General features: G+C 47.6%; 1 protein-coding gene across 2 annotated transcripts in view; it reads right to left on the bottom strand.

Moving 5' to 3' along the window:
- The window catches only part of LOC146863599 (uncharacterized), a 479,196-nt gene that overhangs the window by 22,082 nt on the left and 433,331 nt on the right, over positions 1 to 23,783 (bottom strand). For both annotated transcript variants that reach the window (XM_085627619.1, XM_085627620.1), the window contains one exon: positions 14,421 to 14,637. In XM_085627619.1, the coding sequence (XP_085483745.1) occupies positions 14,421 to 14,637 (217 nt within the window). The remainder of the gene's footprint in view (positions 1 to 14,420; positions 14,638 to 23,783) is intronic.

Genomic DNA, 23,783 nt, shown 5'->3' with positions numbered 1-23,783 from the left:
ACAGGTTTCTCCATCACAACGGTGACAAATATCCAGTCCACAGAAATATAAATCTCATAGGACATAATGGGATTTATATCACGTTTGTGATGGAGTAACCCATCTGCCGAGATCATAATCAGGTCCCTAGAACCTCATTTAGAGTTTGGAGAGACTCGAAAATCCTCTTATATCTGGAGGACACTTTAAGTACTCATTTGGAGCCATCAGTTGAATTTTCAATACAATGTGGAGTAATTCAAATATATTTAGAGGATTTATGTCAGCAATGTCAGAACAGTAAATTAAAAAAACAAAAATTAAAAAACAAAGTGGATACGAGTCACTCATTAGCACCAAGCAACTGCAAGGCACTCATAAAACATTAAATATTTTAAAAAATATTAACAGTGGAAGTGGGTTCTTGAGCGAGGTGGGAGAACAATGGAATGTGGAGAAGAAGGGAAGTGAAGAGAGGGCATGTGGAGGAAACAGAGAGAGAAAAGAAAAAAACATTCAGCTCCTATGAAGTGCTAAATATAACTTAAAGAAGAGTGAGTTCCCGCAAGTCTTCAGTAGAAAAAAACAAGTCATCCAATACAGGGAGACCAAAACATTCCTGGGCGACAAGAATAGAAGAAGTGGGAGGAAACCTATTGAAACGCAGCAGCGACCTGAGATAGACAAGAAAGTCATCCTATCAAAGCCCACTCTGTTGTATATTGGAAACAATAGGTCTGCCAAGGGACAGCTGAAACTGTGTGTAACCAGATCTAAAAAGGAGACAAACCCCTCAAGGGAAAGAAACCGGGGGAGGGTAAGAAATGTTAATTGTTACCCCCTCCACACTTGAACATTGCCTCACAAACCTTCGACCACCCATCTCCTGCTTGTGCTGCAGATCATAGGTTTATAACCTCAGCCCACATGTGATGATACAATTTATTGTCCTCACTCCTGGACTCCCACATACCCTCCCCTGGTCTCCCACACACCCTCTCCCTCTCATTGTCCTCGCTCCTGGTCTCCCACATACCCTCTCCCTCCTGGTCTCACACACACCCTCTCATTGTCCTCACTTCTTGTCTCCCACACACCCTCTCCCTCTCCTGGTCTCTGGCACACCTTATCCCTCTCAGTGTCCTCACTCCTGGTCTCCCACACACCCTCTCCCTCTCGTGGTCTCCGGCACACCCGCTCATTGTCCTCACTCCTGGTCTTCCACACACCCTCTCCCTCTCCTGGTCTCCAGCACACCCTGTCCCTCTCCTGGCCTCCGGCACACCCTCTCCCCCTTATTGTCCTCACTCCTTGTTTTCTACACATCCTCTCCTTCTCCTGGTCTCCCGCACACCCTTTCCCTCTCCTGGCATCTGGCACACCCTCTTCCTCTCATTGTCCTCACTCCTGGTCTACCACACACCCTCTCCCTCCTGGTCTCACACACACCCTCTCATTGTCCTCACTTCTTGTCTCCCACACACCCTCTCCCTCTCCTGGTCTCTGGCACACCTTATCCCTCTCAGTGTCCTCACTCCTGGTCTCCCACACACCCTCTCCCTCTCGTGGTCTCCGGCACACCCGCTCATTGTCCTCACTCCTGGTCTTCCACACACCCTCTCCCTCTCCTGGTCTCCAGCACACCCTGTCCCTCTCCTGGCCTCCGGCACACCCTCTCCCCCTTATTGTCCTCACTCCTGGTTTTCTACACATCCTCTCCTTCTCCTGGTCTCCCGCACACCCTTTCCCTCTCCTGGCATCTGGCACACCCTCTTCCTCTCATTGTCCTCACTCCTGGTCTACCACACACCCTCTCCCTCTCCTGTTCTCCCACATACCCTCTCCCTCTCCTGGTCTCCCACACACTCTCTCTGGTCCCTGTGAATCTCAGTAAAAAAAACTGGGGAAGAGCTGCTCTGCTCCCTGTACAGTTGTGAGTGCATACAAAGGTCAGAGTACATTTTGGTATCTTTCTTGGTGCACTTTGTAAATTACTGTGATGTGACGGTGCGCAGACAAAGGTTTATAACCTCAAGACCCATAATCATGCCTTTGAGGGTCCAGTTGAACCTTTCAACCAGTCCATTACCTTGGGGGTGGTAAGGAGTGGTGAACTTGTATGTCACACCGCACTCCTGCCACAGGGACTTCATATACTTGGAAATAAAGTTTGTATCTCGGTCAGACACCACCTCTATAGGGAATCCCACACGGGAGAAAATCCCCATCAGTGCGAGTTCCACCACGGGGACCGTCACTGTCCTGAGCGGGATGGCTTCCGGGTACCGGGTGGCATGGTCCACCAAGACCAGGATGAACCTGTTGCCCATGGCTGTCTTGGGGCCCAGTGGCCCCACAATGTCAATACCCACCTGTTCAAAGGGTGTGCTGACCATAAGGAATGGCTAGAGAGGAGCCTTTTGCTTCCTCCCACTCTTTCCACTTGCCTGGCAGGTCCTGTAATGAGTGTCTGAACTCTTGCGCATCTGGGGCCAATAAAAGTGGGTGACAAGCCTTTCAAAGGTCTTGTCCTGCCCCAAATGTCCTGCTAACGGCACAACATGAGCCAGCCCCAGTAGGAAGGCTCTGAAGCGCTGGGGCACCACCAGCACACGGACTGACCCAGGCTCAGCAACCTTAGGCTCACTATACAGGAGACCATTCTCCCAGTAGATCCAATGTGACCCCGACTGATCACTTGCTGCCTAGTTAGCCACCTGTTGCCGCAGTCCCAGAAGAGATGGGCACTTGTTCTGCTCCTCACAGAACTCTTCCCTGGAGGGTCCTCCTTTCTGCTGCCAATGGGTCAGCTCCGGCAGGTCCCCCAGTTCAGCTACCTGTTCCTCAGTAGGTTCCAGAGCATCCCCTTCAGGGTCTGCCTCCTCCTGGACCGTGAGAACTGTGGGGGCGGGTTTCCCGCACCCCTGGCCTCTTCTCTTTAAGTCAGGTACCTGGGTCACACTTTCAGGCTACAGGTTCTATTGAACACCCTTACTGGCTGCCATAGACCGAGTGGTCACGCATGCCCACTCAGGCAGACCCAACATTTCTAAATGAGCACTTCGCTCCACCTTAGCCCAAGGGGAGCTTTCCAAATCGTTACCCAACAGACAATCAACAGGCATGGCTGGCCTCACAGCCCCTTGAAAAGTCCCTGAGACATCCCCATTCAAAGGGAACCTGAGCTACCTTGCAGTGGCTCTCTGTGTTGTCAGTGGCAACAAGTGGGTAAACTGCTTTGGAGACAATCTGATCCTAGGACACCAGCCGACAACTGACAGCTGTCACACTGGCTCCGGTGTCTCTCAGAGCCTTCACCCTTTGGCCATTGATGGTCACCCACTGCCTGTACTTCTTAGTGTTATTAGGCAGCTGGGTCCTGGGGACCACCTCACAGTCTCCTAAAGAGTCTAGGGACATCTCTGTGTGACCCCACCCACCTTGGGCACCCATCTCCTCCTCCAGGGCTACTCTAGCCAACTGCCGGGGTGCTGCGCCAGTGGGTGCTGTCTTCCCAAACTGAGGACATTTGGGATCCAATGAACTGTGACCCACTAGACCACACTCAAAACAGGTCACGGGTCCTCTTTGAACAGGTTTACCTGTCGGGCTCCTTGCTTCCTCTCAGGGGAGGCTGGGAACCTTTCCCTTAGTTCCCTTGAAAATTAATTTGGGGCCCTCTCTAGAACTCCCTCTGTTTACCCTTGTCCCCCGCCACTCTTCTGCTGGGGACCCTGCCCACCCTTGGCGGAGTCTCCCACGTGACCCTTATGGACCCGGGTGCTCACCCAGCGGTCCGCCTCCTCAGCAAGCTTCCTAGGGATAGTCAGCCTACTATCAATTAGGTGCTGGCGTAGCTCTGGAAAACAATTACTTGACAAGTGCTCCCATGCAATTCAATCAAAGAGCGCCTCAAAATCATTCACTTTGCTACCCTTCACCCAACCATCCAATGCTCTGCCCAGGTACTGCCCTCTAACTTTTTGCAATTCCTGAACCTCTGCCTATACAGTTCAGGGGTCAACCCATACCTGGACATCAATGCATCTTTCATGTGGCTGTTAGAATTGTGGACTTCAGAGGGCAAGTCCAACAAGGTATCCCGCCCCTCACTAAGGAACCGCCCCCACAACCCAGCTCCCCAATCCTTCTCAGGGACCCGGTGGGAGGACATGGCTACCTCATAGGCCTTGAACCACTGCCCAATGTCATCATTTTTATAAAACTCATTCACCACATCTTTAGGGATATGCACCCTAGCTTCCACAGGCATGGACGGTGTGCTGCCACCAGAGGGAGGAATTTCTAAGCTCCTTGCTTTCAATTCCATCTCCCTCAAACCTTTCTCTTGCTCCAGTTGCACCCTCTTTTCCTCTAGGGCCAAATTCCTAGTTTGCAACTCGAATTCTAACTGCCCACTCAACTTGAGCTTGGTCAGCTCCATCCCGTGCATCCTACACTGCTCCCTGTCCTCCAGCTCTCCTGGGGACAGGCACTCGAAAGAAACACTGCCACCTGCTGGGGAAGGTGCTCTCCTCCCCTCAGGACCCAACAGCCATTCCAGCTGCTTCTCTGCATCTTCAGCCCCCTCCACATTCTCAGGGGTATTCCTTGCTTCCACCCAGGCCATCAGTGCCTTTTGGAACTCATCATTCTTGGAGAGACCAGTCATAGCAACTTTAAATCTCCTGCAGAAGTGATTTAGCTGTTTCACATTGTAGCTTTCTAGTTTCTCTTCTTCCCAATCAAAATCAACGGATGCGATGGATGCTGCTTCACTCATGGTGGCTAAACTTGGCAGTTCTTGCAAAAATAGGGAATCCCAGGAAAAATCTACCAAAATGTATGTGGTTGTGTTTGGTCTGCACTCACTAGTAGTGTCCACCAATCATTGTACATGAATCACAAATGCAAGTCAAGAATCCTCACCGCTGACCACCAATGTTAGATTTGGGGGTCACTAGTTGGCAGAGGTAGGTGCCTTTGACCAAATAGGGACCCTTGCGTCTAGTCAGGGTAAGGGGGTACACTCCTAAAATAACCCTTGCTCACCCCCTTGGTAGCTTGGCACCAGCAGGCAGGCTTATCTCGGAGGCAGTGTGTAAAGCATTTGTGAACACATACAGCAATATAGTGACAACACTACAAAGGGACGCCACACAGGTTGTACTATAAAAATAGGTATCTTTTATATAGATTTAACACAAGACCATAAACGACAAAAATCCACAATACTGTACTTTAAAAATAGTAGAAATAGCTTAGCTCTCTTAAGATGGCAAATGCAACACTTTATGTTCAATGTACCTTTGGATGCGTAACGCTTTACAAAAAAAGAGTTGCAGGGAAGGTGATACGTCGGTTCGTTACAAGCAAGAATAGGGATGCGTCGGTTCCTTACTCCGGGGGAGGTGATGCATTGGTTCCCTACTGCTGCTTAGGGGACGGGGATGCGTCGGTTCCTTACCAGAGGGGAGGTGATGCGTCGGTTCTTCTCTGCGCGGGGAGGTGATGTGTCGTTTTCTTACTGCACTTCGGTGGCGACGCGGCTTGCAACGCCGTGATGCAATGAAGATCCGGTGCAATGAAACAAAGATGGCGTCTTCTTGATGTTGCGATAACTAAGTGGTAATGCATGCAAGCCCGACGGCCATGCGGCGACTCAGTTAATCTTCTTGAGCTGTGACAGGCCCTGCGACACGCGACGGCACCTGCTGCGACGGCGACACTCTTCTCCGGTGATGTGAGGCGCTTTGGGTGATGTGATGGAGACCGCGGCGGCATGCTTCTTCAGTAATGAGGCGGCATCTGCTGCGATGGCAACACTCTTCTCCAGTGATGCAACGACAGCTACTGCGGTGGCGACATGCTTCTTCGTCTTGAGTCGCGCTTCCAGCTCCCAGCGACACGGAGTCTCTCAGAAGGCCCAGCTCAACAGCAGGCACTTCAATTCCCAGCAAGGGAAGTCAGGGGAAAGCTGGTGGGTGAAGTCTGTTGTCCCTGAGACTTCAGCAGGAGGCAAGCTCTATCTCAAGCCCTTGGAGATCTTACAAGTTGATGAAAGTAGCACAAAGTCCTTTCTCCTTTCTTTGGCAATCAAGTAACCACTGCAGGCCAATCCTCAAACAGGACACATCATAGGGATAGTCTCCTCCTGCAGTCTCTCTCTCTGGTTCCTCTCCTCAGGAAAGGTTCTTCTTGTTATCCCAGAAGTGATCTAAAGTTCTGGGGTTTGGGTCCCCTCTTTTATATTCATTTTCTCTTTGTTCTCTGAAGGCAGAGAGGCCTTTGCCTGGTCCAAACCAGTTCTGGTCAGCCCTGGAGCACTTTGTTTACAGGACTCCTTCTTTCCTTTGACAGTGTGGGCCAGAGCCATCAGACGCATCACAGGAGGTGGAGCCAGCATTGTGGAGGGAAGGCGCAGCCCTATTCAGACCCAGGTGCAACTCCTCCCACCCATCTACATTCAGATCTCTCTATTCAGCCCTGTACTGACTCGCCCTGTCTCCTGGAATCTCCCATCCCCTGTCACACACAAACCAGACATGGAATACACAACCTAGCAGAGGCAGGCTTGGATAGTTAGGCATGAAAATACCTACTTTCTAAAAGTGGTATTTTCAAACACAGAACGTTAAAACCAACTTCATTAAAAGATGTTTTTTATCATTCTGAGTTCAGGCATACTAAACTCGAATTTCTACCATGTTTCCTGGGTCAGTTAGGATTACAGGATGTTATAATCAAACTGCCCATTCTGGCCTTTGGGGAACAGTTGGCCTTGCAATAGTGAAAAACGAAAATGGCTGTAATTCACTATTAGGACAAGCCACACACATCAGGGCATGTCCTACCTTATACTTACAATGCACCCTGCCCTTGGGCCTACCATAGGGGTGTCTGATATGAAGAAAAAAGAAGGCTTAGGGACTGGCAAGTGGATGCACTTGCCCAGTCAGCATGGTAGCCTCGCACTGCACATAGGCTCTGCAATGGCAGGCTTGAGACACACTTTACATGCTGCTTTGGTAGGTGGCACAACCAGTGCTGCAAGCCCACTAGCAGCATTTGATTTACAAGCCCTGGGCACCCATGGTGCACTGTACTAGGGTCTGACCAGTAAATCAAATAATCCAATCATGGAGTCACTAACCCATACATCAATTTACCATATGGAGCAATTGCACTGTGGCACTGGATAGCAGTGGCACAGTGCCCAAAGCATCTAACACCAGCAAAAACACATGAGGCAACAGCAAAAAATGGAAGGGAGACCCACGCCAATGGTGCCAGGTCTAACAGTATTGATAATTAATTTATTGTAAATGAATTATTAATTGATAATTAATTGTTATTAATTGATAATTATATTAATTGTGTTAATTTATTTTAGGAGCAGGTTGTGGGTGTTTAGGGGAATAGGGTGGGAAGTAATTTAATTTTATTAAAGTAATTTTAAATTTTTATTTATTGGGATTCATAATAAATTTATTGTTAATTAATTATTAATTGGTTATTTAATTTAAATCATTATTTATATGATAAGCATGCTAATTTTAACCCTTTGCTATCCAACAGTTTCCCTACTGTTGCACTCTCTGGAGTGGGATTAGTAATTTTTACCCCTACGCTATCCCACACTTTCCCTACTGTTGCACTTTCTGGAGTGGGAATAGTAATTTTAACCTCTACGCTATCCAACACTTTCCCGACTGTTGGACTCTCTGGAGTTGGAATAGTAATATTTACCCCTACGCTATTCAACACTTTCCCATCTGTTGCACTCTCTGGAGTGGGAATAGTAATTTGTACCCCTACGCTATCCAACATTTTCCCTACTGTTGCACTCTCTGGAGCGGGAACAGTCATTTTTACCCCTACGCTATCCAATACTTTCCCTAGTGTTGCACTCTCTGGAGTGGGAATACTAATTTTAACCTCTACGCTATCCAACACTTTCCCTAGTGTTGCACTCTCTGGAGTGGGAATAGTAATTTTTACCCCTACGCTATCCAACACTTCCCCTACTGTTGCATTCACTGGAGTGGGAATAGTAATTTTTACCCTCCCGCTATCCAATGCTTTCCCTACTGTTGCACTCTCTGGAGTGGGAATAGTGATTTTTACCCTCCCGATATCCAACGGTTTCCTTACTGTTGCACTCTCTGGAGTGGGAATAGTAATTTTTACCCCTACGCTATCCAACGCTTTCCCTACTGTTGCACTCACTGGAGTGGGAATAGTAATTTTTAGCCTCCCGCTATCCAACGCTTTCCCTACTGTTGCACTCCCTGGAGTGGGAATAGTAATTTTTACCCTCCCGATATCCAATGCTTTCCCTACTATTGCACTCACTGGAGTTGGAATAGTAATTTTTATCCCTACGCTATCCAACGCTTTCCCTACTGTTGCACTCACTGGAGTGGGAATAGTAATTTTATCCCCTCCGCTATCCAATATTTTCTCTGGTGTTGCACTCTCTGGAGTGGGAATACTAATTTTAACCTCTATGCTATCCATATATCAATTTACCATATGGAGCACTTGCACTGTGGCACTGGATAGCAGTGGCACAGTGCCCAAAGCATCTAACACCAGCAAAAACACATTAGGCAACAGCAAAAAATGGAAGGGAGACCCACGCCAATGGTGCCAGGTCTAACAGTAGTGATAATTAATTTATTGTAAATGAATTAATAATTGATAATTAAATGTTATTAATTTAGTGTTTTAGTTAATGTAGTGCATATTTTGTTTAAAAAAAGATTTAAAATATTGTAATTTTTTCATTTGTTATATATATATTTGTTATATTTCTATTTATATTATTGGTGTATGTGTATATAAATGTATTTATAATTGTTTTAATGTTTTTTAACAATTTATAATGTATTAAAATAATTATTTATAAATATTATTAAGTATATATATTATATTTTATACATACATATGTTTAATTTATTTTTACATTATATATTAGTTATAATTTTAAACATTGTAAAATAATTTTAACTGTGTTTCTTTTAATTATATAGATTATTTCTTTATTTTATATTATTTATGTTTTAAAACATTTAAACAAACGATATTTTTACCAACGATATTTTTTTCCGGTATTTTTGTACTTAACCATTATGTAGATAGGACTTGGATATTCCTGACATCGATATTTTTGTGTCGATATTTTTGTAGCTCGATATTCTGTCTGTCGCTATTATGTCAGTGATTCGTTGTGACTTTTCACATGTAGCCAGGAAGAGATTTGAAGGTTTCTTTATTGGTTGCATGTAAATATAAACATCTGTCTTAATTCCAGTTGCCAGCCCTTACTAGAGCCCCACCAGGAGCAGTCACCCTGCTGCTCAGCCCATCTCCAACTGTCACCACTCATCCATACAGGCACCCAAGCATTCCAAGCATCACAGTCACACCAACTTTCCGATACCATCTCTCACTCTGGCTGAGCAGCAGGGAGACAGCTAGGCGGGGTAACGTGCATAAACATTATGAGGATATAGCATACTGCCTCTCTGTACAGTGTACTTAAATGAAAGTAGGGTGTGCGTGCAAGACTTCTTAACACCATCTCGCAGCCACTTCAACTGCCGCAATTAGTAACAGACACGATTTTCTCACCATTACCCCGGGCTGCACCAGGTCTGAAATGGCATTTTCTACACTGTGAATCACACAGACACACTCCATAAAGACTCTAATTTGCCGCTGCCAGGTCCACCGGAACGCTTTTCTCACAATTATCCCGGCCTGCACCAGATCGAGTTCATGGCCACTGTCACACCATCCCAGAACATGTGATACGGCAGTTCTTCCCTCTGTGAATCACATAGGCACACACCATGATGCCTCTGATATGACACAGCCAGGTCCACAATGGCAATTTTAAACTATTGCCAACTTCTGTGTCCTTGAGTCTCAATAGTGGTGAACATAATTTAAGCATGCCCTGTTAGGGCCGACTGATCATGAGGTCACTGGTGAAGCACAGAGCTGCATAACGTTTTTATTATTCCGTACTCTTGGTTTCATGACTAGTTCTTCCATCTGTAGGTTCTTTAGACTCTAATGACTTTTAGATTGTGTTTCTTCTCACCATCCATTTGCACACATAGGTTATTATCTATAAAAATCGTCGCCAAAAATGTTGTAAAATGAATGAAGTCCAGGTCCAGGATAAATTATGTAGGTTGATTTATTAAGCAAGATGTTAAGAAGAGCCCCACCAGGAGCAGCCTTCCTGCTGCAGAGCGCATCATCAAACTGACTCTCACACTCATCCAACATTTCACAGCATCACCACACACCAACATTCCAAGATTCTTAACATCTTGCATAATAAATCAACCTACATAATCTACCCTGGAGCTGGACTTCATTCATTTTTTAACAAGCACCCTTACAGACTGGCACTCAGAGGGGATCATTGTTGAGAATGGGAAAGCATTGTGAAAGAAGAGTCACTAACACACTGACACCAGAAGGATTGAGCCAGGTGTGAGTAGAAAAGATGTGGCTCCGAGTGAAGCTCCCACGGTTCACTCGCACACTTCCATCAGAAGGAGTGAGCCAGGTGTGAGTAAAAGAGATGTGGCTCTGAGTGTGGCACCCAAGGCTCACTCGCACACTAACACCACAAGGAGTGAGCCAGGTGTGAGTAGAAGAGATGTGTCTCTGAGTGAACCTCCCAAGGCTCATTCACACACTTTCACCAGAAGCAGAGAAAAAAGCAAACACAAGGAGGTGATGGACGGAGCGCTGAAAATTTTCAGAAACTCACCCCCCAATCACAGATTTGGGTTGAATCCATCATCATTCTTTAGCCCAGTTCACCACCCCAGTTCTTTCCTGGATCGGAAACAAGTAGTGAGCCAGGTGTGAGTAAAAGAGATGTGGGTCTGAGTGAACCTCCCAAGGTTCACTCGCACACTAACACCAGAAGGAGTGAGCCAGGTGTGAGTAAAAGAGATGTGGCTCTGAGTGAACCTCCCAAGGTTAACTCGCACACTAACACCAGAAGGAGTGAGCCAGGTGTGTGTAGAAGAGATGTGGCTCTGAGTGAACCTACCAAGGTTCACTCGCACACTAACACCAGAAGGAGTGAGCCAGGTGTGAGTAGAAGAGATGTGGCTCACTCGCACACTAACACCAGAAGGAGTGAGCCAGGTGTGAGTAAAAGAGATGTGGCTCTGAGTGAGCCTCCCAAGGTTCACTCGCACACTAACACTAGATTGAGTGAGCCAGAAGTGATTAGAAGAGATATGGGTATGAGTGTGGCTCCTAAAGCTCACTCACACTTAGATCAGAGGGAGTGAGCAGGGTGCGAGTAGAAGAGATATTGCTTTGAGCGAGACTCCAGAGCCTCACGCACATACTTACACCAGAAGGAGTGAACCTGGGGTAAGTAGAATAGAATGGGTTCTGACTGAGGCTTCCAAGGCTCACTCCCACAATTATATCAGGGGTTTGCCAAGTGTCAATGGAGAGTTAGATCAAAAGGCGTGAGCCAGTGGAGAGTAGAAGGGATGCGGCTCTGAGTGTGGCACCCAAGGCTCACTTACACATTAACACCAGAAGGAGTGAGCCAGTGGAGAGTAGAAGGGATGCAGCTCTGAGTGTGGCACCCAAGGCTCACTTACACATTAACACCAGAAGGAGTGAGCCAGGTGTGAGTAGAAGGGATGCGGCTCTGAGTGTGGCACCCAAAGCTCACTTACACATTAACACCAGAAGGAGTGAGCCAGGTGTGAGTAGAAGGGATGCAGCTCTGAGTGTGGCACCCAAGGCTCACTTACACATTAACACCAGAAGGAGTGAGCCAGGTGTGAGTAGAAGGGATGCAGCTCTGAGTGTGGCACCCAAAGCTCACTTACACATTAACACCAGAAGGAGTGAGCCAGGTGTGAGTAGAAGGGATGCGGCTCTGAGTGTGGCACCCAAAGCTCACTTACACATTAACACCAGAAGGAGTGAGCCAGGTGTGAGTAGAAGGGATGCAGCTCTGAGTGTGGCACCCAAGGCTCACTTACACATTAACACCAGAAGGAGTGAGCCAGGTGTGAGTAGAAGGGATGCAGCTCTGAGTGTGGCACCCAAGGCTCACTTACACATTAACACCAGAAGGAGTGAGCCAGGTGTGAGTAGAAGGGATGCAGCTCTGAGTGTGGCACCCAAAGCTCACTTACACATTAACACCAGAAGGAGTGAGCCAGGTGTGAGTAGAAGGGATGCGGCTCTGAGTGTGGCACCCAAAGCTCACTTACACATTAACACCAGAAGGAGTGAGCCAGGTGTGAGTAGAAGGGATGCAGCTCTGAGTGTGGCACCCAAGGCTCACTTACACATTAACACCAGAAGGAGTGAGCCAGGTGTGAGTAGAAGGGATGCAGCTCTGAGTGTGGCACCCAAAGCTCACTTACACATTAACACCAGAAGGAGTGAGCCAGGTGTGAGTAGAAGGGATGCAGCTCTGAGTGTGGCACCCAAGGCTCACTTACACATTAACACCAGAAGGAGTGAGCCAGGTGTGAGTAGAAGGGATGCAGCTCTGAGTGTGGCACCCAAAGCTCACTTACACATTAACACCAGAAGGAGTGAGCCAGGTGTGAGTAGAAGGGATGCGGCTCTGAGTGTGGCACCCAAAGCTCACTTACACATTAACACCAGAAGGAGTGAGCCAGGTGTGAGTAGAAGGGATGCAGCTCTGAGTGTGGCACCCAAGGCTCACTTACACATTAACACCAGAAGGAGTGAGCCAGGTGTGAGTAGAAGGGATGCAGCTCTGAGTGTGGCACCCAAGGCTCACTTACACATTAACACCAGAAGGAGTGAGCCAGGTGTGAGTAGAAGGGATGCAGCTCTGAGTGTGGCACCCAAAGCTCACTTACACATTAACACCAGAAGGAGTGAGCCAGGTGTGAGTAGAAGGGATGCGGCTCTGAGTGTGGCACCCAAAGCTCACTTACACATTAACACCAGAAGGAGTGAGCCAGGTGTGAGTAGAAGGGATGCAGCTCTGAGTGTGGCACCCAAGGCTCACTTACACATTAACACCAGAAGGAGTGAGCCAGGTGTGAGTAGAAGGGATGCAGCTCTGAGTGTGGCACCCAAAGCTCACTTACACATTAACACCAGAAGGAGTGAGCCAGGTGTGAGTAGAAGGGATGCAGCTCTGAGTGTGGCACCCAAAGCTCACTTACACATTAACACCAGAAGGAGTGAGCCAGGTGTGAGTAGAAGGGATGCGGCTCTGAGTGTGGCACCCAAAGCTCACTTACACATTAACACCAGAAGGAGTGAGCCAGGTGTGAGTAGAAGGGATGCAGCTCTGAGTGTGGCACCCAAGGCTCACTTACACATTAACACCAGAAGGAGTGAGCCAGGTGTGAGTAGAAGGGATGCAGCTCTGAGTGTGGCACCCAAGGCTCACTTACACATTAACACCAGAAGGAGTGAGCCAGGTGTGAGTAGAAGGGATGCAGCTCTGAGTGTGGCACCCAAAGCTCACTTACACATTAACACCAGAAGGAGTGAGCCAGGTGTGAGTAGAAGGGATGCGGCTCTGAGTGTGGCACCCAAAGCTCACTTACACATTAACACCAGAAGGAGTGAGCCAGGTGTGAGTAGAAGGGATGCAGCTCTGAGTGTGGCACCCAAGGCTCACTTACACATTAACACCAGAAGGAGTGAGCCAGGTGTGAGTAGAAGGGATGCAGCTCTGAGTGTGGCACCCAAAGCTCACTTACACATTAACACCAGAAGGAGTGAGCCAGGTGTGAGTAGAAGGGATGCAGCTCTGAGTGTGGCACCCAAAGCTCACTTACACATTAACACCAGAAGGAGTGAGCCAGGTGTGAGTAGAAGGGATGCGGCTCTGAGTGTGGCACCCAAGGCTCACTTACACATTAACACCAGAAGGAGTGAGCCAGGTGTGAGTAGAAGGGATGCAGCTCTGAGTGTGGCACCCAAGGCTCACTTACACATTAACACCAGAAGGAGTGAGCCAGGTGTGAGTAGAAGGGATGCAGCTCTGAGTGTGGCACCCAAGGCTCACTTACACATTAACACCAGAAGGAGTGAGCCAGGTGTGAGTAGAAGAGATGTGGCTCTGAGTAAAGCCCTCAAGGCACACTCACACACGTAGATCAAATTGAATGACATGATACATGCAGGAATGAATATGAGGATGTAGGGCGAGGGGCATTCTTTCCACAGCACCCTCGCAGACTGCCACTCAGAGGGGAGCATTGTTTAGAATGGGGAAGCATCGTGAAAGAAGAGTCACTCACACAATGACACCAGAAGGAGTGACAGGATAGATGCAGTATGTTGTGCTCTGCATTCACTAGTGCTCAGGGGCCCATAAAACGTCAACCGAGCCTGCAAAGTGTTCTCTCTCCTTTTAACTATATTTAATGTTAGCTTACCTCTTTATACACCTTCTGCTTGAAATCCGCCGCCTCCTTTGAGATATCCTGGTTCGGCTGGCCCCCTTTGGCCATTGCCAGAGCACGGTACAGGGAGTTGTCTTCAGACTTGGTTGGGATCACGGAACCATCAGGCGCTACCAGGTTGAACTGACCCTTGTATAGACTTTCCTTTCCTTTGACACGATAGATGAGTATGTCGGTCTTGTTTGAATCCCTGGAAAATATAAATGAATGGGACCATGTCTACAACAAACCTACAGTGTTTGAAACAAATGCCTGCGCAGCATGGATACCTGACATGAATGTACATGTGCAGCCAGTGCAGGATCAAGCAACAGAGAAACATCTCACAAGGCTCCTTCTTTGTCCCAGTGCCCCCCACAGATCTTGAAGCTAAGATTGTAAGAAGAGGGAGCGTTATGAACCAACCTGAACATAGATCAGTGAGGTGGGAGGTCCACTTTTGAATCTTTCAAGCTTCACGGTAGCATGGGGTGCACACAGCAATCATTGCACAGCGCACAGTCACATCTTAAATGCTGGTACATGTAAAGTTTTCATAGAGAAGCAGACAAGGGGGTACTGTCTCCTTAAAGTGAGGAACACATTTCCACTTGGATTTAAAATGTGCAGATTCCAAGCACATGATCACAATTAAACAGTTTAAATCAAAATGTACAGGAAATCTGACTCTGGTAAGATCATTCGGTACCACAATGGAAAGATCTGGTGGTTTGTGCAAAGACCAGGGCAGAACTTGAAGTCCTTGTGAAAACTCAGTGGTGGGAGTTAGCCAAGAGTTTGATTGTACACACGACCCTGCGATCTCTAATCACCTACGTGGACTCTCACAAAGCCTCCTTCTTGCTTGGGTGGGGGCTGATCCTCCCAAGGCAGACGTTGAGAAGAATTGTCCCAGTGCCAGCCAGCGGTGAAGGGTCGATGCACAAGTGACCAATTGTAGGCATTGCCTTTGCGTGAATTGACGCTGCCTTGTAAATATCGTCCCCTTTCATGCAGGTATCTGCGTGATAGGTGCATGCAGTGGGTATCGCTGTGGGCGTCCCACCACCACACCCATTACTTTTTGACAAGGATCTGTACATCTGAGGCAGCGCCAAAAACTAACGCCACTGAATAGCAGGTGCTAGATTGGAGCAACAATGAGAAATAATTTTATTTCTCCTCGTTTTTGCTCCTTCTGATTGTGCTGCAGAATAGAAGGAGCAACACACCATTGATGATTCTTTCTGTGCAGGAAGGTGTCCCTTTCTGCACATACCCCATCATCCCTGTAACACAGGCACTCTTGCGCCATGGTGAAAGCGGGCTGTGTTGGCGCTACGCAGCTTTTTTATCTCCAGCACAAAGGGAAAACATATGGGTGCACCAAACTCTTGTGAATACGGCGCTTTCCTTCCTTTTTTATAAATGACGCAGTGCGGAGCTGATATATTGCATGTACCGCCCCGCTGCGTCATTTCCTAGTCAATATACCCCTGAGTACCGCAGTGATAGCTGCTTCTTTGATGCCGCACAGACGCCCAGGCCCTCACCTTCACTTTTACAACGTCTGAAAATGAAGGTCTTAAAGTGGAGAAGATTAGCAAAGTGGTGAGGAGCAAACAGCAGGAGGGCGGGGGAGGGGGGCAGCAATCTGTTGTGGGGGAGAGCGGGTGTCCAATGCAGGGAAAGGGCTATGTACTGGGTGAATATAACCAGCAGGCTATGCGTTTGAATACCGATTGAATCAACTCAGGCGTTCATTCTTCCAATGTCGCTAAACTAAATAGCAGTAAGCTAGATTATAGGAGCGCTTTTTACAGTACATGGAAATGTCAAAGACTGCAGCATTTAGCGCCTTTTATAAAACAAACTATTATTCAGAGCTATGGTCAGATGAAACCTTAGTTTGTGCAGTGCCACAAACAATCCCCCAAACGAGGGGCACGTGAGAGCGCTCTGTGTCTGTCCGAGGCCGTATGAATTGTTCTGTCGTTTAACCTTCTGGCCGCTTGCTTTATATCCACACCCAAACAAGCACTGGCTGCTGAGAAGCACCTTTTCATAGCTATTGATAGTCCCTTCATGCATTTCACTTCATTTCATGTACAGGCAGCAATATTGCTGCAAATCTTTCTATTTGTGCCACAAAGTTTACTAATCTATGCCGCAATTTCCTGGGGGATCTGAGTGGAATGTTAAAACAACTGATGTAATATTTATAAGTTTCAGAGATGAAGCAGGCCAGTGCGTGAACCACTGCCCTCAAGGGGGTAAAATGTGCTTCTTCTAATCTGATGAAAATAGAATTACCATGGTAAGTCCTTGAGAGCACAGGACATAGAACAACAATCTTGTAATGGTACACACTGATGAACCCCCCAAAACACTGCAGTTAAAGGTGGGCACTCCTGTTCTGCCCAAGAGATCTGGGTTAAATCCATCGTTCTTCCCAGACGTGGGACCCGTGCTCACTACACCACTGGAGTCAAGCTATCCTGGCTGATGACGGCTGATAGCCAGAAACCGGTCCTAGGATGCTTGTTTCCAGTCCAGGGAAGACATGGCTTGGCAGTTCGGGCTGGACTGTTCCCATGAGGCACAGGGTCAAGACTGATTTGCATATGTCCATGTCTAAACTGGGGTGGCGTAGTGGGCAAAAGAACGATGGATTTAACCCAGATCTCTTGACTGGGGGAGAATGTCTGCATTGTCAGCATTCCGTCCATCATTTGTTTGTTGTAACGCTTTTCGCCCTAAGTGGGATGGGTATTCCCAGACGTGGGACCCGTGCTCACTACGCCACTGGAGTCAAGCTATCCTGGCTGATGACGGCTGATAGCCAGAAACCGGTCCTAGGATGCTTGATTCCGGTCCAGGGAAGACATGGCTTGGCAGTTCGGGCTGGACTGTTCCCCCTAATTCCTGCCCTTCCCCCTAATTTCACAATTTTTAGGCGGGACAGACCACTTGGACGTGGCGGTGGGGTAGCTTTAGCTATTAAAAAAACCTTCCCCTGCCATATATTTGATCTAGGCCACCTCAAAGAAAGTGAGGGCATAGGCTTTTCAATTAAAATTAATGCCGCGACCTCCTTTTCAGGGGGACTCATATACCGCCCTCCTGGGAATGCCACCCCTTTTCTTGAGTCACTAGATGAGGTCTTGGGAGCACTTACACTGCACTATCCCAATTTTACCTTATTAGGAGATATGAATTTGCATTTAGAGTCTTGTATAGACCCCCATGCCATTTCTTTCCAACATTCATTAAATATCTTTGGATTGTCCCAACTTGTCACTGCGGCCACTCATATCGCGGGTCATACCCTTGATGGTATTTGCTCTAATCTCACAACTCTGACCACGTCCCTCCCGATACCTCAAATTTGGACTGACCATTCTTTCATTCCTTTTAATATCAAGACACAAGCCCCCACCTTGCCTAACAAGAAACGCCCCCCCCCTCCTTTACAGTGAATTGGAGGAAAGTGTCGGAACATATTAAATTGGCCTCTCAACCCCCACCTAAACCCCCGATACCAACTGGAGACGTAACTGCCGACTCCCATAATTTCCATGCTTGGATTGACCAAATTGTTTTGGAGAATTCCGCACCCAAAAATCAACATGGGAATCAACATAAAAGAAAACCTAACGCACCTTGGTTCACCCAGGCCCTATCCGATAGCCATCTTCTCTGTCGTAGACTAGAAAGAAAATGGAGAAAAACGTACGATGAGGCTGCAAGGGCGCTTTATGTCCAACAAAGGAAATCATACCTCTCTAACATAAAAAAGGCAAAAAAGGAATATTTCACTATAGCCATAAATGATGCCCATCAAAAACAAAAAACTATCTTCACTATAGTTAAGTCCTTCACCCATCCCAAAACTCTTACGCCGGAAATTCCTCCATCGGCAACCTTGTGCAATCAAATCGCTGACTTTTTCGTAGAGAAAATTGTTAATATTCAGAAAGACTTCCCTCCTTCCTTGACCACCTCTTGCAAGGTTACAGACAACCACTGTCTGCTCTCTAGTTTCAAACCTGTTTCCATTCAACAAACACGTAAGGCAATTTTGGCATGTAAATCAGGAGCCCCCACTGACTCCTGTCCACCTAGCATCCTGCACCATTTGATTGATACAGTGAATCCCTATATTAACACCATCATAAATGAATCTCTCGGCTCCGGGATGGTGCCCAATGACTGGAAGAAGGCTATTGTGAAGCCTCTGATGAAGAAGCCAAACAAATCCCCCACTGATCTTACCAATATGCGCCCCATCTCATTACTACCTGTCCTTGGTAAAATCACGGAACAGCTGGTATATGAAGAGTTGAAAACCCTGGTAGAGACTGGTAACATCCTGCATCCGCAGCAGTCGGGATTTCGATCTGGTCACTCCACAGAAACAGCTCTGATCGAACTAGCTGATTCTATCAAGTTCCTGCAGGATGAGGGCAGGCAGGCCATCCTCATCCTGCTTGACCTAACAGCAGCGTTCGACACTATCTCGCATGTCATCCTGATCAACAGACTGCGAGAGATCGGCGTGACAGACACAGCTTTGGCATGGGTTAAATCTTTCCTATCTAATAGGTCCCAAACTGTGTCCTTGGGTCCCTATCTATCCAGCGAGAAACCCATAACATCAGGAGTGCCCCAGAGGTCCATATTAAGTCCCCTCTTCTTTAATATCTATATGGCCCCCCTCCTCGCTGTGATAGAATCCCATGGGATCCTCGTCACGTCATACGCTGACGACACACAACTTGTCGTTACGATTGACAAAAAGTGTACGAGCGCAGATCTGCGTTTCCAAAATTGTCTTTCCGATGTCTTCCAGTGGCTTAACAACAATCATCTAAGATGCAATAGTGCCAAGACCGAAATCATACTGCTGAGCAAAGATATATCCTTCTGCCCGAAGGACTGGTGGCCCACAGGATCTGAGGCTCCACCTAGCGCTGTACACTCAGCGCGGAACCTGGGCGTGCAATTCGATTCATTCCTCTCTTTCGATGACCACGTCAGGATCACTGCTGGCCGCTGTTTTGGACTCATTAAGTCTTTGAAAAAATTCTTTGACTTCCTCCCCATTGCAGCCCGAAAATTAGTCGCGGTAGCTTTAATACTCTCCCGACTTGATTATTGTAATGGTTTAATGGCGGGAGTAAAAAAGTCCACCCTTAAAAAGCTGCAGAGCATACAACATGCAGCCGCCAGATTGGTGTTGGGACTTCCTAGAAGGTCATCAGCTTCAACGGCTTTGAACACTCTCCATTGGCTACCGTTACACAAAAGGATTCTTTTTAAACTTCTCTTTACGGTTTTTAAAACTATGAAAAACTCAGGGCCCCATTACTTTGCAAAGCTCTTCATACGCTACAACCCTTCGTGAGATCTGAGATCATCTGGTACAAATCTTATTACCATTCCAAGATTCAAATACAAAACCAGGGGTGGGAGGACCTTTACCGTCCTGGCAGCTAGGGCATGGAACAATCTACCTGTCAATCTTAGATTAACCGACAAGGAGAGCACCTTCAGAAAACTCCTAAAGACCTGGGTTTACCAACAATCAGATACCTCTGTATTGGCAGCTATCTAGCTTTAGTCTCCTCACCGCGTACCATCTCTTATGTACCCGCTGCTTGCTAACTTAGCGCCAAGATGCTCCTTCCGGAGCGTATGTCTGCGCTCTACAAATACCCAAAAATATCAAATATCAAAAATATCAAATGAGGCACAGGGTCAAGACTGATTTGCATATGGCCATGTCTAAACTGGGGTGGCGTAGTGGGCAAAAGAACGATGGATTTAACCCAGATCTCTTGACTGGGGGAGAATGTCTGCATTGACAGCATTCCGTCCATCATTTGTTTGTTGTAACGCTTTTCGCCCTAAGTGGGATGGGTATTCCCAGACGTGGGACCCGTGCTCACTACGCCACTGGAGTCAAGCTATCCTGGCTGATGACGGCTGATAGCCAGAAACCGGTCCTAGGATGCTTGATTCCGGTCCAGGGAAGACATGGCTTGGCAGTTCGGGCTGGACTGTTCCCATGAGGCACAGGGTCAAGACTGATTTGCATATGGCCATGTCTAAACTGGGGTGGCGTAGTGGGCAAAAGAACGATGGATTTAACCCAGATCTCTTGACTGGGGGAGAATGTCTGCATTGTCAGCATTCCGTCCATCATTTGTTTGTTGTAACGCTTTTCGCCCTAAGTGGGATGGGTATTCCCAGACGTGGGACCCGTGCTCACTACGCCACTGGAGTCAAGCTATCCTGGCTGATGACGGCTGATAGCCAAAAACCGGTCCTAGGATGCTTGATTCCGGTCCAGGGAAGACATGGCTTGGCAGTTCGGGCTGGACTGTTCCCATGAGGCACAGGGTCAAGACTGATTTGCATATGGCCATGTCTGAACTGGGGTGGCGTAGTGGGCAAAAAAACGATGGATTTAACCCAGATCTCTTGACTGGGGAGAATGTCTGCATTGACAGCATTCCGTCCATCATTTGTTTGTTGTAACAAATATTTAATGAGCCATGAACAAAACGCCCTGACAAGCGAGTTTCGGCTACAAGCCTTTGTCAATGTCAGTTGCAGCGATACTTTGTTGGTCATTTACTTAGTAATGTATCCCGCTAATGGTCGGCGTTGTCTGCTCAGCAAAATAAAAGTAAAAAATAAAAGACAAACCATCTAAAATTCTACATGGGGGCCATCTTATAGTTGGTCAAATGCATCTTATTCTGTTCATAATGCATTTAATTTCATTCATTTTTCGTTTTTCTATTTCATTCAGGAGACCTTAATGTGTTTATGAATATGAACAAAAAAACAAAGAAATCATATAAATTCATGATCCATACAGGTATCACCTTCAGCACTGCAAATATTACAATTAATATATTTCTCAAGTCATTCCATATATAAGTACATGACAGAAAGGCTGAGTTGATTATCCATGCACTCAGACCAGTCTTATGATCTGAAAACTGTCACTCATGTTTGTTTCACTTTCAATTGTGCCCTGAATGGGCAATGTATTTCCTGTCCAGTATCTACCAGTATTGTCATAGGGTCTCTATTCTAACCTATATGTACCCACATCTCTTCATCATTGTTTAGTCCTTTTGGGGTTTAGGTCTGCATTTCTATGATGTATCTGGATTCCAACTGGCGCAATTTACATACTCTATCTCTTCCTCTTCATTGTGGCTGATCTGATCCAAACAGAAAAATCATAGAAGATCTCCGTTCCCCTGATGTGTAGTCTGGAAATGTCTAGCAACCGGGTATGAGGCGTCTGCATTGTTTATGGCACATATGTTACATATACACACATATATATATATATATTCACTGAAAATATTTGAGATGTCATCAGTGATGTCATGAGTGATGTCACTGACCATGTCATGAGTGATGTAATATGTGACGTCATCAGCAGTGCATTGCGGGCGCGCGAGTTATAGTTAGCTGAACTAACTATAACGGGGGAATTTCAATGGTTTCGTACAAGTGAAATGTCCAACTAACTATAACGCCCCTGAAACCTATGTTTTTTTAAGTGAATTTCAAAGGTTTTTTAAATGCTGATTTCTAACTATGCCTACAGAGATAGTACATGTGAAGAAAGAAGAAAAAACGCACAGAAAGAAAAAAAAGAAATGCAGAAAGAAGCAACAGAAGTCCTCAAAGACGAAGAAAAGTGCAGGAAGAAGCAAGACATGAGCAGAAAGAACCAACAGAGGAGCAGAAGGCGGCCTTGTTGCAAAATCATCCTGTACCCACAACTTTTTCAGACGGATACTGGTGGTAACTGAGTCTGACTAACCAGTCCTAGAGCCAGTGCTATGTTAAAAGACACTTAGAATACAGTGAAAACACCTACATACACTAGGGAACACTATGCGTTGGGGTCCCCCTGTGATTAACATGACCTCCTCTGTAAGCCCCTAGTACATAATAGGGCAGGTGGATTAAAACTACCTCTAAAAAATGCGCCACAGGGCTTGTTTGCACACGTCACCTCAAGCCCCGCCCCCTCCCTTCACCACTGTGCAAACACGCCCCGTGGCGTGTTTTAAGTTGGGTGATTAACTCCCCTTGAATCCTGAGGGTCCCTGGGGTGCAACTAACCCACCAGGTACCTCCATTAAGCACCACAGAGTGAAAAGGGGAATGGCCTCAGAACACCTCTCTGCAACGCAGCTCCGTGGCGCATACTGGAGGTTCCTGGTGGGCTAGTTGGCCCCCAGTATTGAAGGGGATTCAATTCCCCAATTTAAAACGCGCCACAGGGCGCGTTTGCAGAGTGGTTCAATGAAGGGGCGGGGCCTAGGGACGATCGCGTATCGTTTTATTTTTTTATTTTTTTGGAAGGGGGGCTATGTAGGCCCCCTTCTTTTGACTTTTTTGGGGCCCTGGGAACCCCATCCCCCAGGGCCTGACCCCCAATGTAAAACAAAAAAAAATTAATAATGGAAAGGGGGCCACGTGGGCCCCCCTCCCGTGCCCAATTCCGGGCCCCGGGTACCCCATCCTCCGGGGCATGGGCATTTTTTAAAAATATTCTTTTGAGGGGGGCTGCATGGCCCCCCTCCTAAGGCCATTTATGGCCCCAGGGACCCCATCCCCCGGGGCTGGCCTTCTTTTCTTTTCCTATATATATTTTTTTTATTTCTGAGGAGGGGGGCCACGTGGTTCCCCTCACGGGCCACTAATAGCCCCGGGGAGCCCATCCCCCAGGGCTGGACCTCTCAGTTGGGGACTGTGGGGGGTTCCCCAACCCCCCCACGGTCCCGCCGGCTCCCCGCGTCCTGCAGGAGCCGGCATTGCTTTTCCACATGGGGAGCTGCGAAGATGCAGCTCCCCATGTGGAAAAGCAATCATCTTTGGTATTTGGAAGAGAGAGCAGGTTTCCTGCTCTCTCTTCCAAATACCAAAGCAGAGTTTTCTATGGCAGGTCAGGAGCCGCAAGGCTCTCGCCCTGCCATAGCAAACTACAGTGTCCTTGGGGTGGGCACCCCGGTACACTGCAGGAGCTGGCCCTGGGGGGTGGCTGTCCCCAGGGCCATGACAGGGCTCCAGGAGGGGGGCCGCGCGGCCCCCTCCCAACATTACGAAAGCCCCGGAGAGGTGGTGGTCCCTGGGGCTGGGGAGGTCCATCATGGACTCCCCATTTATAATATTTAGAGCCCCGGGGAGGTGGCAGTTCCCGGGGCATGTGGGGGGCCCACCACACTGGTTATTATTATTTTTTTTTTTAAATACACAAGCCCGGGGGGTGGCGGTCCCCGGGGCTGTGGGGGGGCTCTGAGCCCCCCCCCATACATT

This window comes from Triturus cristatus, chromosome 2_1 (genome assembly GCF_964204655.1).
Source record: "Triturus cristatus chromosome 2_1, aTriCri1.1, whole genome shotgun sequence".
Classification (NCBI taxonomy): Eukaryota; Metazoa; Chordata; class Amphibia; order Caudata; family Salamandridae; genus Triturus; species Triturus cristatus.
The sequence above is the reverse complement of the archived record's forward strand: the minus strand, read 5'-3'. Positions and strand labels throughout refer to the sequence as shown.